Consider the following 17,938-nt stretch of genomic DNA (forward strand, 5'->3'; position numbering starts at 1 on the left):
TAATTTTAATGTATATATAATATTTTTTTTAAGTCATAACATTAGTATGCATAAAATAATAACGATATATTAAATATAATGTGACAACTTATTTACTACATCTTTAAACATGTAAGTTCATGCATTAACAAGTATTCTAATATTTATTAAATTATTAATTTAATTTGATAATTAAATTATAGAGTTTAATTTGAGCTTATTTTTAAGATTACTTGAAACATGCAATTCTTTTACTTATATATTAATATTTTGTTATAAAACGATTTTAAGTCTTTTTTAATTTATTTTTCTCACATCAATTAAATAATCAAACACATAATAGTAAAATTTTACTTTACTTTATTAAATATTTTTTTCTATCCTGATTACCTATCTTTGAATAAATCACAAATATGTGATATTAAAAACTAAAATTTATTAGATATAAATGTCAAATCTTTAATTTTCAAATTTTAATTTGAAATTAAATGTTTTAATACTTAAGATGTCAAAATAAATTTAAAATAGTATATTTGAGAATTACCGAATTTATACAAATTTATGAAATTTACTCGAATTCATCCTAGTTTATTTAAATCTAAATTATTAGTTATTAAATTTACTCATTTTATTAATATAAATTCATAAACTTATAAAAATTTAAGAATTAACTCGAGAGTTTAACAACTTTACTTTTTATAAAATAAAATTCTTTAATATATATATCAAATACGTAAAAATAAATTATGAATATATTAAATCAAAATTCATAAGAATTACTAATTTGGTCTCAAAAGATAAAAAAAATTAACAAAATTATATTTGAAAAGAATATTCTTTAATGGTTAATCTTAAATATACATTTTAATTAAGATGGAGCCTTTATTCGTGATGAATAAAATTATATGTTAAAAAAACATGTATTAGATACATGATATATATAGAAAATAGTTTTAAATTTATAAAAAAATAATAATAAAAAAAATAAATAAGTCTCTACTTTTTTAATTTGAAGATATGTAAGTCTCTGATTAATTAAAAATACAAAAATGATCTTCACCTTCTAAAATGCGAGACATTTAAGTCCTTCCGTTCAAAATATATAAAGACAAATAAGTCTTCTTGAGGGACTTAAATGTCTTACTTTTTAAAAAGTGAGAGACATTTTTGTATTTTTAATTCATCAAAAACTTAATTGTCTTCAAGATAAAAGATAAAAGACCTAATTATTTGTTATTTTCTCAAAAAAGACTGAGCTTTGTGAAGTAAAAATGATGATTGAGCTAATTCAATCTTAAAGTATAAATAACAATCAATTCAAGTCATTTGATGTAATACTTGAGAAATGGATACTTGAGAAATGGATCAGTTGAAAATGAAAAATAGAAAAAAAAAATTTTAATTACTTTGTTAATTCTGTAATTTTATCAAATTTTTAATTAAGTCTTTATATTTTTTTTTTAATTGGATTTTTATACTATATCAAATATTATGACTAAGTCCATACCGTGATAAAAATGTTAGAATTAACGAAATATTCTGCTAAACTATATAAAATATTCAGTCAAGTGTTAGGCATATTCGTTTTGTTTAACAGAATAATCTGTTAGTTTCAATATTTTTGTCACAACAGGAATTTAATTACAAAATCTGATATGGTATAGGGACACAATTGAAAAGAAAAGAAAGAAATATACCAACCTAATCAAGAACGAATCTAAAAATTTTAATATGGATGGGTCGAATTTTAGACAAAATTTTTAATTATTTTTTAATTATATTTTTTTATTTCACAAAAGCAATTTATTAGATATAACTTATGGTTATTGAGTTGGTTTTTCAAAAATTTTATCAATATATATTAAAAAATTATAAAATTTTTTCACAATTTTATTTTTAGCATCACAATTATATAAAAGAAACACAACAATATCAATAATATATCATGAAATTATAAAATATTAATCATTTATAGTGTATTTAATTAAAAAATTATCATATATCTTATTAATTAAAATTAATTCTTTCAAAAATTTTAAAAATTTTAAAAATAAATTATAAATTATTAATTATGTGAAAGATGCAGTACTTTTATAAAATATATTTATAAATTTTTTTAACAATATAAATTTAGGAAAAATTGAATATTTTTTATAAAAAAAGAACATTTAAAGTACACAATGTGATTACTAAAATATAACTATGTAAGTTATTATTAATAGGGTTAAATACAATTTTGGTCTCGAAAGTATATGCTGGAAAAATTTTTTCGTCCCTAACCTTTTTTTGCATACAAAATTGTCCATAAGGTTTAACTTTGTTTTAAAATTGTCCTTCAGACCAAAATACCCTTCTCTTTCTTCACAAAAATACTTAGTTTCTATTCTTCTTTTTCTTCTTCTCTGTCACAATAGCATATGTTTTTCTTTTTCTTCTTCTTCAACTAAAATTTCAACAGCAGCAGCAGAATTTCAACTAATAAATATCAAAAAATCAAAATAGAATTTTAACTAGCAAATATTAGAAGCAGAAGAATGGAATAGAATCAGAAATGAAAGAAGTAAAAGCAAAAGAATAATGAAATTAATCAGATTGAAATCAGAATCAACAACAACAATGTGATTAATAAATCAACAAATCTAACAATGTAATTAACAAAAGAAGCAGAATAATCAACTTAATTAACAAAATCAACATATCAGAAACATAATTGGAACCCTAGAGAGAACCAACGGCGATCTAGCGATGAGAAGGAGCAGCAGCGAGATCTAGCGGTGAGGACGCGAAGCAACGACGAGCGACAAGGAGCAGCAGCAAACGGCAAAGAGTAGCGGCGACTGGCGAGCTAGCGAGGAGAATGAGTAGAACAGCGACGCGGCGGCGTCCTCCTCCCCAATCTGCTGGCGTTGACGTCCGTCCTCTCTTACCGGCGTCGTCACCACCCTCCCTTCCCCCTTCTTCTTCTTCCTTCTCCCCACCTTCTCTTTCCTCCTTGTTCCATCTTCCCTTCGCGTGATTCCCTTCTCCCTCTCATCCGTTCTCTTTTTTTTTTCCTTTTAATTTTTATTTTATAATTTTATTTTGTTAGAAATAATTTGGTAATAAAATTTAAAATTTAAATAAAATAACGATTTTAAAATCAAGTTAAACCTTAGGGACGATTTTGTATACAAAAAAAATTGAGAAAGAAAAATTTTTTTGATCTACACAGTAGGAACCAAAATCATACTTAACTCTTATGGATATTTTTTATGATAATATAAATTTAAATATATTAATATTAAAAAACAAATGATTTTTTTTTAAAAATAGATATAGAGATGATTATATAAAAATTAATTTAAAAGATATAAAAACTTGAGGGTATGATAGATAAGTGAAAAACATTAATAGACTAAATAATTGGGACATAAATTCATCACCTAATAAAAAATAATACATATAAAATATTAAATTATCCAATATTATATTTTTTATTTATTTAATACATATATCATGTATAAGTATAATTCTTTAAAATTTTAGGGTGTCAAAGCTACTCCTCATCCCCCTCTAGATTCGTTCCTAATAAAAAATTTAATAAAATTATAAAAACCTATAAAATAATTAAACTAAAAAAATTACATTTAACATAGGAATAATATACTTTTTATAGTGAAACCTAAAATAATTTTTTTTTCTTTCAAAATTTTTTGTCTGATTCAGTTGTGTATAGTTTGCTTATATAAAAGCAAAATATTTACATATTTTTCATGCATAAAATTACAAAATATAACAAAAATTTTTTGTATATATTTTATTATTTTGTTAACGAAGTATGAAATAATATATAAAATAATAATTTTTTTAAAATTTGACACAAATTAAAAATTTCAAATAAATTAAAAAAGAACAAAAGTAAACATTTTAACATTATTTTTCAAAGATTTTTTAATAAACTTTTAATCCCATAACATTCATGATAATACATTATACATGTATTTAAGAGGCCAATTTAAAAAAATAAAAAATAAAAAATAAAATTCACTGTGAATTAAGTTGAGTTGAGGGCTCATACCTTGAAAAAAAAGCTTGACATAACTCAGAAGTTATTGACTCAATATATATCATGATGCAGCAGTCCAATACAAGTTGGGTAAATTGGACATTTTAATCCATTCCCAACTGACAAAAGGAAGAATCTGTTGCGGATTTTTTGTGGACTTTTTATAATTGCTGTACACAACATTTTTATTCATTAAATCTTGACCACATGTATTGTTTAATATAAATCTTAATGGTTATAAAAATTGAAATATCATATTCCAAGTAAATGTAGTGGTATACGTGAACATCTTCCTATCCTAAATAACCTTATTTATCTTTATTCTCTAAAAATGAACTAGCTAGTTATTATTTCCGCTTAGAATGAAAATCAGTATTAAGCCAGCATTAACACACGACAAGATGACCTTGCTAATTGTTTGCTGCAACAAAAAAACGCTACACAACGCATCCTTCAGAATTCAGATAACAACGCCAGCCAAAAAAAACTTCAAAACTGCATGTAACAACAACTGTACCTTACCAATATAAAAAATAACGGGGACATGCAGAATTTTAACAGCTTGCATCCTCTTTTTTCCGTCAAAATCTCACTTCATTTTTCTAGATTTCCGATCCCAAAGGCACTGAATTTGAGCTTCTTGCTAATCACCGCGACGCTTTTGACATTCAGATGAAGATGGAGGTCGATGGCAATGAGGCGGTGTTAGACCTGGACTTGTTGGAGCTGCCGGAGGTGCCTGCTTCGGCTCTCAAGAGTAACGCCGCTCTTCTGGAGTCTCTCTTCGACCAATGGCTCTCTCTTCCGGAGAGCAATCGACTCATAACGACTTTATTAAACGAAGCAAAATTGAAGAATGAAACACTCAATAATTTGTCTAATTTATCATCAAAAGGTCTTCCACCTCTCTCGCCAAAATGCACGCCATCCCCTACTTCCTTGAATCGCCCCGCGACGCCGAGAATCGACCTCTGTAATAATATGAAGGCTGCTAGCGATGACAATATACGGCAGTTCTACTTTGAACATGGGCGCCCAGCACCACAAGAGATGATTGAAGAATGCAGGTTTAAGATCTACGAATTATTCAATGATTACGGGGAAGAAGCGGGACACCTTATGCATATGAAAGAATTCAAGTTCGTTACGAAGGAAGTTTGCGACCTGCCGTCCTTCTTCTCGAAGGTTCTCTTCAGAAAAATCAACAATAATGAAAATCACGCCTACCTCACGAAGGATGCTTTTTATGATTATTGGATCAATAAGAACTTGATGACGTGTGACAAAGCAACTAAAATCTACACACTTTTAAAGAAGCCAGAGCTCGATTACCTTACTCATGACGATTTTAATCCGGTGCTATACGAGCTTCTAGAAACTCATCCGGGGCTAGAGTTCTTGAAGAACACACCTGATTTCCAAGAAAGATACGCAGAAACCGTAATATACAAAATATTTTACTACGTGAATAGATCGGGTAACGGTCGAATTACGCTGCGAGAGCTGAAGCGTTATGGCAAAACCTTGATTGATGCAATGGATCAAGTTGACGAAGAAGACGACATTAATAGGGTTTTGAGATTCTTCTCTTATGAACAATTCTACTCTACATACTGCCAGTTTTGGGAGCTGGATTCGGACAACAATTTCTTGATAGAAAAAGAAAGCCTTATCAGATACGGTAACCATGCTCTTACCTATCGAATCGTGGACAGAATATTCACCGAGATTCCAAGAAAATTTACCAGTAAGGTTGAAGGAAGGATGAGTTATGAAGATTTTGTTTACTTCGTGACTGCTGAAGAGGATAAATTAGCTGAACCAAGCCTTGAGTATTGGTTAAAGTGCATCGATCTAGATGGAGATGAAGTTCTAACAAGGCATGAACTGCAATTTTTCTATGAAGAGCAATTGCATAGAATGGAGTGTTTGGGACTTGAGCCTATATATTTTGAGGATATATTGTGCATGATGTTTGACATGATTAACCCTAAGAATGAGGGTTATATCACTCTGCGTGACCTCAAAGGTAGTAAAAGCTCTGGACATTTTTTCAATACCCTGTTCAATCTAACTAAATTTCTCAAGGTTAAGGTGTTTTAGGGTCACCATATATATGTAGTTTTTATTATTATTTTAGTTCATTGTTGTTTGATTTCTATACCTACTAAATTTAAGGACGGAGAAGATAGAAGATGTTAAAGTGTATAAGAACCACATTTAAATTAATGATGATAAATTAGGTGTACAAAAATAAAACACCTACAATCCAATTGCACAATTTTTTTTTTCATCGTGTTAATGTTTTGTTCGAATATTTGAAACTCAAGAACATGATATTTGACTAAAAAAAAAGAATTTTTAAATTTTACCAGACCAAAATTTTAAAATAATAGATATTTTACGGGGCTAAATTTTTTTTTAACACATCTTGCTTGCATTGTGATTGAACCATTTTCATCAATTAAAAAGGCAGAGTTTCGAAACTGATGTATTCATGTTTTGTTGGGCTACTGTCTCTGAACGTTGTATTTCTTATTTCTCAAGTTCATGCTATATCTGTAATGGCACTTAGCGACGATTGATTCACATGGATTCCAATCGATTTGGTAGGTAAATTGTTCTACAGTTAATAAACTCAAATGAACGAATAACAATATGTATTAATCATACACAACAAAGTAAAAATTACAAACAAGTTTTATTGGATCCACTCTATCTCAATTGGCAACAAATAATATTAAAACAAATACACAATCAAAAGAAATAAACACACCATTGTATAACCTAGGCACTATGAAGTGAAGCACACATCAAATGGTAATATGATAGGAACTATATAGTGGTACTTCAGGACATATAATATGATAGAAGTGACTATAGTATAAATCTATGGATTAAAATTCCAGGGACTTTGAGTTCCATTTGCTCTAGCATAAATGGCAAACTCTGGTTTTGGAACTTTGAGAATTTTGGCAATTCTGACTTGAAAATTTAAGGAAATTTGGGTAATTCAGATTTTGGAATTCCGGGAATTTTAGGCAATTCTGGCTTAGGAATTTCAGGAACTTTTGGTAGTTCTGGTTTAGGAATTTCAGGGACTTTAGGCAATTCTGGTTTAGGAATTTCAGGAACTTCTGGTAATTCTGGTTTTGGAATTTCAGGGACTTTAGGCAATTCTGGTTTAGGAACTTCAGGAACTTTTGGTAATTCTGGTTTTGGAATTTCAGGGACTTTAGGCAATTCTGGTTTAGGAACTTCAGGAACTTTTGGTAATTCTGGTTTAGGAATTTCAGGGATTTTAGGCAATTCTGGTTTTGGAATTTCAGGGACTTCTGGTAATTCTGGTTTCGGAATTTCAGGAACTTTAGGAAATTCTGGTTTTGGAATTTCAAAGACTTTATTAGGCAATTCTGGCTTTGGGGTTTCGGAAGTCTGAGGTAGTTCTGGCTTAGGAATTTTAGACAATGCTGGCTCTGGAATATTAGATACTTTTGACAATTCTGGTTTAGGAATTTCAGGTTTGGAGATCTTGGGAACTTTAGGCAACACTGACTTAGGAATTTCAGGAACTTTGGGTATCTCAGGCTTCGACATTGGTGGTGGTAACTCAACCTTAGGCAGTGAAGGCAATTCTGGTTTTGGTAGAGGTTCAGGCTTGGGGAGCTCAGGCTTTGGTATGTCTGGAATCTTAGGAAATGGTGGCAACTCTGGCTTCGGAATTTTTGGCACTTCTGGCTGCGGCATAGAGTCCATGAGATTGCGTGCCTCTGCAATCATTATATGGCATGTAATTGAAGAAAAAGTTAAGAGCAAAAGTGGTAAAATTGCCAATGAAAATTTGAAAGAAGCCATGGTTCGATCTAGCAGATGATGATATAGCTTCAAGATCTAAAGGATTTCAAAGCCTTTTGGTAATTATGGTTATGATGATATATGTGCGTGTGATTATGGCCTTTTATAGATATGGGTTCTGTGACACTAGTGATGACTATAGTACAGGGTAGTTCAACTTCCTGCCTCTTAAGTCTTAATTAATAATATTATTGAAAAGAGTACGATTCGTGCATGCACTTCCAATGCAACTTTGATAATTAGAAAAATTAGGTGACTTAGATTTTGAATATCTTATTGCTATTTGTTTCAAAGTTTCTCTGCAAGGTGTAACCAACATCACCAAATTTTAGCCGCTGCATCACTTTTATTTATTTAATAGTACTATTTTTTTTTTACCAAAGATAAAGAGGCTCAAACTTGCGACCTCTTAAATAAATAAGTATAGAGAGACTATACCATTTGAACTATAACTTATTAGCATTTAATAGTACTATTTATTAATTATTATTTTAAAAAGATATTATTTAGTATATATTCATATATTTTTTTTGGTGTCTAGTATATATTCATATATATAATATCATACATTATTAAAAGAGAAAATTCATTGCAGTAGTTCTATTTTATTTTGTGCCAATTTGGTTCTTGTTAATGACCTATGATTGACATAGACAACACGACATAAAATACACCGACACGCAAATTTTAAAATATTATAAGTCATAAAAACACGCATACATATAAAATATAAAATATTTTTTAAATAAATTATAATAATATTTTGATATTTTATTGATATTAAAATATAAATTAATTTTTTAATTATTTTTAATATCTTATTTTAATTATATCAAGTATTTAAAATATTTTTTGTTTTATTAAATAATAATATATACTATATCTAAATTTATTTAAAAAATATATATTAAGAATAAGACTAAACACACCGATACATGATGGTATTTAAGTATGTCCAAATATGTTTAAAAAAAAAATTTTATCAACAAATACACATATCAAACGAATATCGATAAATATCGTGTCCAAAATATTTTTGATATACACAGTCCGTCCGTGCTTCATAGGTTAGAAACAAAGAAATTCCGGTGAGATGGTCTTGGATTATTGATCGATGCATTATGACTTATGAGTGATTCTTTCGTTAAGATACTTAGAGCAGTTTTGATATGTAGATAATAGTTGACATACAAATATTTATTATGTTATATAATTTAGTTAAATATATTAAATTATTTAATTATTATTAATTAATATTTTTAAATGATTAAAAATTATTCTGAATACTTTTATGTGGGTAGTCATCGTATCTATTTTCTTAATTAATAATTAATTTTTAATATTTTTATGGATGCCATTAATATTTTTCACTTTGTATAGTCTATATCATGTTAATATACTTTTCACGGAATTAGGAATCCTTAAGTTGCCATTTATATGCCACTACTTACAAGTTACAACACCCCTGGGATTAGTATGTTAGTGCTTCACAAAAATTTTAGTAATTATATGCTAAGTATTCTTACAAATTTGGTTCGGAGACCTATGATTATCGATTTTTTATTTTAGCACATTTTTTTCCTACAAAATTCGAATACGTGGCCATTAATAAGGTGACCATTTTAATTTGTTTACCAGTTATCTAACTAGAAGACGATATTAGTAGCTATACTTTGATAAATGTGTTTTTTTTTTCCTTACAATTAATAAAAAAGAGTTAACATCCAATTTTCAAAAATTATTTTTAATATGAAAATAGAGATAATATTTTAGTTAAATATTGTCATTTAAAATGTATTACAGTATTGTAAAAATTATTTAATATACTTCCCACGTGTTGGTCAAGATAGTGTCACATATTCAACACGTCTCCATGTATTGCAATCAGGGACGGACCTACATTGATGGAAGAGGGGGCATTTGCCCTCACAAAGTTTAAAAGAAACACTAATACTTATATAAACACTAATACTTTTATTTATATATATATATATATATATATATATATATATATAATTATATTATATTTGTTTTAAAATAAAATATAAATAATTTTTTATGTTTTATATAAAAAAATATTTTGTTAAACTTAACATTTAATAATATTTATATTGTCAAATTTGATTTAGCATAAAATAAAAAATTAAATAAACAAATAAACTCAAAAAAAGTGATAATTAATTTTATTATATTAGTTAATTAGTTGATAATTAAATTAAGTTATATTAGCTTAGTCGTCCACTTAAGCAAGTGTTGTAAGTTTGAATTTCGTCTCGTATATATAGTAATTTATTGGCTCTTTTAAATGAAATTCAAATTTTTGATAATTAATCCTTAATTTGTTGGGTATCATAGGAACAAAAAAAATATATCTATACTTAAATTTTATTATATTTTTGTCCCCACAACTAAATTTTTTTGGGTCCGTCACTGATTACAACATACTCCTTACGTATTTACTTTTTACTTCCAAAATTCACCTACCTATGATTATACCAAATAATTTTATTTTTAACAAAAATACTAATATTTTTTTATATAAAAAAAATTAACCTCTAATTTTATCCTATTATTTTTTCGAATGACATCGCAATTTTTGTCTAAAAAAAAAAAAGAGAGACAAATCAGCTTCTGTCCCATATTTTCATGAGGTGTAATGATCCTTTTGTCATTTTTTTTTACCAAAACAAATAAAAATGTCCTATCCACATCATTAACGTTAATTGGCACGTAGAATATCTCTGTTTCTTTTGGTATATATTGATAAAAATCAAGGTGGCATGCATCTCGTCATCACTTCATTATGTATTTGCAAAATTTTGACACGCTGACTATAAAGTTACGTTAATTTGATTTTGTTTCTCTCTTGTAAAAGTTACATGTTGCAATTATTTCTTTGCTAGGTGTAACTAAGGTACCAAACTTGAGCCAACTACTGTGATTATTTTTTTGTTGAGCTAATTCCCCTTTAACTTTAATTTAAACTCTGATGAACATGCAGAGTAATCTGTGAGGTTTTGGATACATGTAAATGTAGATGTTAGTATTACAAATATGAAAAATGTATGAAATAAGTTTTACATTAAAAAAAAAAGAAATAATAAAAAATTTATAAAATTAGAGATTTATTAATTAACATTTTAAAATTTTAAGTTGGATATCACTGTATTTTTTTATTTGATTCTTTTTCAAAATTTTTTCTAAGCTCCCCATCATGTTCCATTTTTGGTATATTGATGATAATAAATAAGATTTGAATATATGAATTCACTATACCCCTCTTAGTGGCTTTAAATTACTACAATTTGATATCCAAGTTTATTTTAATTTTTGATTTTGTACAGGTTTCGCAGACTGATCAAGAAACTTAAAAGTAGCACACAAATCAAAATTAAAACTTCAATTAAAAGATCTTGTAAGGCATTTCGTGTTGAAAAATAACACCAAGTAGTACATTATTGTAGTAATTTGCACATAAAAAAAAACATTTTATGACGACTAATTTGAATGTTTTAAAAATTTTAGCGTTGAAGGAAGGATTTAAGATCAATTTCAGTAGGAATTTATTCTAATTTTTATTTATATAATCATTTGTCATAAAAAAATAATTTTATATTAATTTTTGTATCATAAATAAAAATTTAAAATATTTTTTTTTCATTAGAAGAAAGTAGTGAGGAACTAAGTTTAATTTTTATTATAGTCTTAATTAATTAATTAATTAAAATAATTAAAATTAATATAATAATTATTTTTTATAATAATATTATTAAAATTTACAAATTAAAAAATAATTTATTATTATAAAAAAATTAATATATATAACATACATGTAATATATTAATACATATGTAATATGTATTTTATTTTTTTTTATTAATTTGTCACTTAACAAGATTTTATTAGATATTAAAAGTTTTTTTAGGAGGAACTCCCTTTTTTGATAAAAAAAAGAAAAAGAAAAGAAAAAGAAGGGACTCTTTTAACCCTCCATTCCAATGCACAAAGTTTACATAGGTTCGAATAAGAACTTTTCATAAATTTTTATTTATTATTTATGATAGAAAAATTGATGTGTTGTTATTTTTTATGACAAGTAAATTATAAATAAAAATTATGATAAATTTTTTATTGAAAATGGACTAAGAATTTTTTTATTATTTTAATTTATTAAAATATATTATAATCAATTAGCATTCATTAAAATTATTTAACATATTTAAATATTTATTATAAAATATTACAGTTTTATTATTTCGATTATCTTAGTTCCTATAAATATCCTTTTTTATTATATTATTCAAAACAACTTGAGTACACATAAACCTTTTTTTCACTATTTTCTCTTATCTTTTTTAATATGGTATCAGGGTCATGGTATATTTCTTGAAGATGATAGATTGTTTCTTTTTGGTAAAATCACCGTATTTTTCACACTTTTTTTCTGTGTTATTTTTTCTTGTCTTTTGTCATTGTTTTGATGCCTTTTCACTTTACTGATTAGCGTATCATATCGGTCTTGTGTCTTTCCGAATTTAATTAATCAAACACTATTGCCATTTATTCTGCTTACCTATTCTCGTAGAGAAACCATATATTTTTTGTTACCTTCCGACAATTCGTCATCTTCTGACATTTTACCATCTCTTCGTAGTTTGCCACCTTTTTTTAAACAGTTTGTCATCTTTTCGGTAGTTTTGTCTACACTTTCATGTGGCAGTTTTGTCATTTTGAAAGAAGTCATCATCTTATCGTTTAGACTTTTTTGTATAAAATCTTATTATTTTTGTATAGGATGGATATTTTTAACTATATTCCTATGAAAATTAATAATTAGTCAGAATTATCAGAGAGATTGGGAATGGGATTCCCGCGAGAATGGGATTCCCGCGGGAATGGGCCCTATGAAAAATGGGGATGGGGAGCAAATCTGGGGGTGGAGATGGGGAGCAGGAGGCATCTCTCCCCCCGCCCTGCCCCGTTAAATCCATATGTGCTTCTTTGTGGCGGTTTAGTCTATGTTTTTTCGCGGCAGTTTCGTCTGCACTTTCCTCGCGCTAGTTTCGTTTACGCTTTCTTGTGGCAGTTTTGGTATACACTTTTCTTGCGATAATTTTTATCTGCCTTTTTTTTGTGACAGTTTTGTCTGCGTTTCCCTTGCGACAATTTCGTCTGTGCTTTCTTTGCGACTATAGTTCTGTTTGCACTTTTTTCTGACAGTTCTATATGCATTCGTTCCATCCGTTTATGTAATTTTTTTCGATATTTTAAATAAGTTTCAACTTTAAGTTGTCACTTGAATTTTGAAGAGAATATTATAATATATTAGGATCAATTAACATTTATTAAAATTATTTAGCATATTTAAATATTTATTATAAAATATTATATTTTTATAATTTCGATTCTTTTAACAACTATAAATGTCCTTTTATATTATATCATTCTATAGGAAAGTTTTCACATGTACCAGCCACTTCAGTGGTACTTCAGTAAACCAAGTACGGATTTGGTGAACATACAGAAGATTTTTTGTCCTGTTCTGCTATGTAAAATGGCAAAAAAATACATGAAAGGACATGATAAAGACAGTTGAGGGTAGTTCTTTTGCAAGGCATGTTTGGATGTAGAGTTGAGCCAGCCATATAAGTATGTGAAAACTTTACTTTGTTGGATCCTCGATTTGATGGACTTTTACAAAAGTAATTTTAAAACAAAAAATAAAATAAAATTCAAGAAAATAAAAAATCAAAATAAAACTAAAAACAAATATAAAATAAAAAAAATTAAATCATTCTATATTTTATATATATTATATTATTATTAAAATAAAAAATACTAAATTTAAATAAAAATTAAACTAACACAAACAGCATGATCATATATACTAAATAGCATGATCATCAAGTTTTTAATAAAATTAAAATAACACAAACAAAGATAAATTAGTTATTTATTTTAGGTTAACTTTATAAAAAACAAATATATTAAATTAATAATTCAAATGATTATTTTAGTAGTTACTTTGAGTTTTTATAAGAAAAAAGTTTTAATATTCACTTTTTTCACTACACATATAATTTTAAATATATATTATATAATATATTAGGGATATGAATAGACTAAAATATGGTATATCATGAATCCACACGATCTAATTTTTTAATTAATGTTACAGAATACATAGGTTATATAATTAATTATTTACCTATTCTGCAGAAAATAATAAATTAAGAATAATATAGTAAATTCGTTTTTAAATTTTTTGGTCGAAAAGTTTAATTTTCAACAAATTTTAATTATTAAATCAGTTACTAAATTTATTACACAAATTAATTTTCATCTTAAATTCTGTAACAAATAGACAAATCAACTTTTATTATTATTTAAAAAAATGTTAAAAAGTCATCAAAATTTATTATTTTTTTTTATCATTATTTAGCTATTGGCTCAATTCTTTTAGTTTAATCTTTTTAATCTAATAATCTAAGAATATATTTTATCCCATAATAGATCTTTTTATTTTGTAAAAAAAAAATAAAAAATATTTCAAATAAAACAGAAGAATTAAAAGTAATTTAATTAGATAAGATGTATCAATTAACCACTTAAATTGACGTAGCATAATATTAAAAAATTAAAAAATTAACAATGCATTTAGAAACTATCTTAAATTCTGTTTTAATATATTATTAATAGATGTATAGATAGATAAACTAGTAAATTAGTAGGTATAAAAGTACCTTTTAAATTCTTTTTATTTATTAAATATATATAATTATTACAATACAAGATTAGTAAAGATGATGAGTATATAAATATCTCATTCTTTAATTAAGAAATTTTGGGTTTAAGTTTTGTAAATGGGAAAAAAATATTTTTTTTATCTATATACATATATATGATAAATACTATTTTGGAAATAAAATAAAAAATATTAAAAATTATTAGAATTTATTATTTTTTGTCATTATTTAGTTATTAATTCAATTTTTTAGTTTAATAGTCTAATAATATACTTTATTCTATATTTTTAAATATTAATGACTAATTAATGACAAAAATAATAAATTTTGATAACTTTCTAATATTTTTTATAAAAAAAATACATTAAATTTATCTTTTTTTAATTTCTTTTATTATATTAGATAACAATTTTTATATTGTTAAAAATATTATTTGGTTGAATCTCACTTTTCAATTATACCGATATGATAAAGGATTACTTTTTTTTTAATATCAGAAAATAAAAAAATTTTATGTTATATAATACTTGTGTAATATTTAAAATAATAAGACCAAAAATAATGCTGGTAAAAAATTATACAAAAATAATGTATCAAAAAATTATTCACTACCCACAAATTAATACAAGAAAAACCATGCACCAAAAAGGTTCATTAGCCGTGCAATAAGGGAATAAGCCAAATCAAAACAAAAGATCATGACACAAAAAAAACAAAACAAAAGGTAAGCCATCCAAGTTGGCTTTGACCGACTTGTACCGGATGTGCTTGCTTGGTGCAGGTCGTATAATTGAAAGTGAACAGAAACCATTATTTCAACTATGATTGAGCCTTTTTTTTATGCTGGAACAAAAAAAATTTTAAATAAAGGATTACTTTGGTTGAATCTCACTTTTCAATTTTTATATTGTTAAAAATATTATTTGGTTGAATCTCACTTTTCAATTATACCGATATGATAAAAGATTACTTTTTTTTTTAAATATCAGAACAAAAAATTTTATATTATAATGTATTATAATACTTGTGTAATACTTGAAATAATAGGACCAAAAATAATGCTGATAAAAAATTATACAAAAATAATGTACAAAAAAATCATTCACTACCCACAAATTAATACAAGAAAAATCATACACCAAAAAAGTTCATTAGCCGTGCAATAAGAAAATAAGCCAAATCAAAACAAAAGATTATGACAAAAAAAAAAAAAAAAACAAAACAAAAGGTAAGCCATCCAAGGAACTAGCTACCAAGCCACCAAGCCACCAACAAGGGAAATTTGTGTCAAGGGGCAGCAGGGGTAATTTTCATAAATCATATCTCGTGGAATGTAAAATTTAGTACACACCTCACAATGTTTTTCATTATAAACTCATGTTATATAAAAGATCTCATCCATTCATATTTTTAAATTAATATTTTGATGGTACAGATTTAATATACACCAGTGTACCAATAAAAGTGACTGGATCATTTAAAAATTTTTCTATTCTATATAATATGAATATACATAAACTTTTTTTTTACTGTTGTCTCTTTTCTTTTCTAACATAATTATTATTTATAAATTTAAGTCCCTACGTTTTCCACCTCTCTAGGTCTGTATACTTTTAACGAAAATAGTACCACCTATATAGAGCCAGGTACACCTGAACTTGTACTTCTAATGGTGGAAAACTTGCATTAATAATTTACTCAGAAATCAGAATGTTTGGTTTACGCTTGTTATTTTTTATGTGGGAGAGAGAAGTGTATAACAAGAAGCTGTGAACAGAAGTGTGTTTTACATTGGTATGGGATGTACAAATCGAATGCACCAATTTATTTGTTTTATTTTTTTTTTCAAACAAACAATCACAAATCGGACGGTCCGATTTGTGAATTCGAAAAAAAAAATTTTAATGTTAAAATCGGACCGTCCGATTTTTATTTTAAAAAATAAAAAAAAATAAAAAATACAAAACGGACCCTTCGATTTGTAGTTTATTTTTTTCTCCAAATAAATCGGACCCTCCGATTTATAATTTATTTTTCTCTTCAAACAAATCAGACCGTCCGATTTGAATAAAACACTATATCAAAAAAAAACACCCAATCTTCCAATAATAAAAATTAGCCTTTGGTTTACACGTATATTTAAACAATATAAAAAAAAATTAGCCTTTGGTTTACAATGTCAAATGTCGGCATTATTTCTTTAGCTATAACTTGATCTACCCGTTAGAGAATTGTTATTTTGAAGAAAAATAAGATCCTGCTTAACGAATTGAACCAATGAAATGTTAGTGGCACGTCAAGTCTACAAAGATGTTTAATCTTATTTTTTTTATCAATAATGATTAAAGTTTAATTTTAATATATTAATAATGTAAAAAATTTTACATAATCATATAATTATATCTATTCTTTTAAATGATAATTTATGTAATTAATAAAAAATAGTTATTTTTGATAATATGACATTACGTAATTAGATGCACGTAAATTTTATATTGATAGTATATTAAAATTGAATTCTAAAAATAAAAGATTTACAAAAGAAAAAAATGTACACAAGTATATTCTATCGATATTTTTTTTTGTGAAAATGGTGTTTTTTATTGAAATTTTTTTTAAATAAATAATTTAAATATTTTATTTACAATGCTATAAATTACTTATACTCGTAAATAAAATATTTAAATTATTTATTTATAAATTTTTTTTATTATAGTATTTAAATTGTTTAATTTATTTTTAAAATAAAAATAAAATATTTAAAATAAAAATAAAATATTTAAAATTTATTAAATTTTATATATTTATTTTTTTTAGTAAATTAGCCATAATATAATAAGCATCATAGCATTTGTTTTTTTTCTACCTTTAACCATGCCTTGGGAACGTAAATCCATTAGTTATTTAAAAAAAAACAAATATATTTATTCATTTATAAATTATAATTATATTGATTTAAAATAAGGTTAACTTTTATAAATAATAGGTTAGATGCTAATTAGTACGGGTAAGAAGAATGCGCTTAGTGATATCCAAAGTGTTGGTAAGAAAAATGCGCGTAGTGATATCCAAAATGTTGGTAAGAAGAATACGTTTAGTGATGCCACGTTTAATGGGGGAGACTTAGTCTACGTTTGTAAAAGACCGTAAAATACATGATGGTGCTCTCATTGCTTGTGAGATGGTTTAATGGCTGAAGCTGCGAAGGAAGCAGACGGCAATTGTCAAACTAGACTTTCAGAAATCATATAATAGGGTGAGATGGAGCTTTGTGGATATAGTGCTACAGAAGATGGGCTTTGGTCTTAGATGG

General features: G+C 26.0%; 2 protein-coding genes across 2 annotated transcripts; one reads left to right on the plus strand and one right to left on the minus strand.

Annotated features, from left to right (window-relative positions):
* Positions 1-4,696: 4,696 nt before the first annotated feature.
* Positions 4,697-6,127, plus strand: LOC130948978 (probable serine/threonine protein phosphatase 2A regulatory subunit B''delta). Its single transcript, XM_057877825.1, has one exon. The coding sequence runs from the start codon at positions 4,697-4,699 to the stop codon at positions 6,125-6,127; it is 1,431 nt and encodes a 476-aa protein (XP_057733808.1).
* Positions 6,128-6,706: 579 nt separating this feature from the next.
* Positions 6,707-7,937, minus strand: LOC130950837 (protein PELPK1). The gene has a single exon (XM_057879433.1). The coding sequence runs from the start codon at positions 7,877-7,879 to the stop codon at positions 7,019-7,021; it is 861 nt and encodes a 286-aa protein (XP_057735416.1). The 5' UTR covers positions 7,880-7,937; the 3' UTR covers positions 6,707-7,018.
* Between the last annotated feature and the right edge of the window lie 10,001 nt (positions 7,938-17,938).

This window comes from Arachis stenosperma, chromosome 9, assembly GCF_014773155.1.
Source record: "Arachis stenosperma cultivar V10309 chromosome 9, arast.V10309.gnm1.PFL2, whole genome shotgun sequence".
Classification (NCBI taxonomy): domain Eukaryota; kingdom Viridiplantae; phylum Streptophyta; class Magnoliopsida; order Fabales; family Fabaceae; genus Arachis; species Arachis stenosperma.